The sequence below is a fragment of the Fukomys damarensis genome, unplaced genomic scaffold, assembly GCF_012274545.1.
Source record: "Fukomys damarensis isolate Sample0158 unplaced genomic scaffold, DMR_v1.0_HiC HiC_scaffold_52579, whole genome shotgun sequence".
Classification (NCBI taxonomy): Eukaryota; Metazoa; Chordata; class Mammalia; order Rodentia; family Bathyergidae; genus Fukomys; species Fukomys damarensis.
Window position 1 is genome coordinate 1 of NW_022953491.1, and position 334 is coordinate 334.

The 334-nt window shown below is 62.6% G+C and overlaps 1 protein-coding gene across 1 annotated transcript; it reads left to right on the top strand.

Moving 5' to 3' along the window:
• Positions 1 to 4: 4 nt before the first annotated feature.
• On the top strand, positions 5 to 328 carry LOC104858824 (PWWP domain-containing DNA repair factor 3B-like; the record flags this gene model as incomplete). Its single annotated transcript, XM_010619538.1, has 1 exon — positions 5 to 328. A coding segment is annotated over one exon (324 nt), but the record flags the coding sequence as incomplete, so codon positions are not given.
• Between the last annotated feature and the right edge of the window lie 6 nt (positions 329 to 334).

Consider the following 334-nt stretch of genomic DNA (forward strand, 5'->3'; position numbering starts at 1 on the left):
GGACGTCCTGCAGGGCAGGAGGCCGTCCAAGTGGCTCACGGAATTCCTGCAGGAGGACAAGCCCCTGGTCTCCGTGCAGACCTACCTGGAGGATGAGGACCAGCTGTACACCGTGGCCAGCCACTTGCAGCGTGTCTGCAATAGCATAGAGCCCCCCGTGCCATCCCTGCTCAGGGCCGACAAGGTGAGGCTGGTGCTGGAGGTCCTGCTGCCCGAAGCCATGATCTACTCCATCGCAGCCCTGGAGGACCTGGATTACCAGGGGGCCGAAGAGGTGTTCCAGCGGGGGCCCCCTGTGCACTACCGCGAGAAAGTGCTGTTTGACAGATGTGTT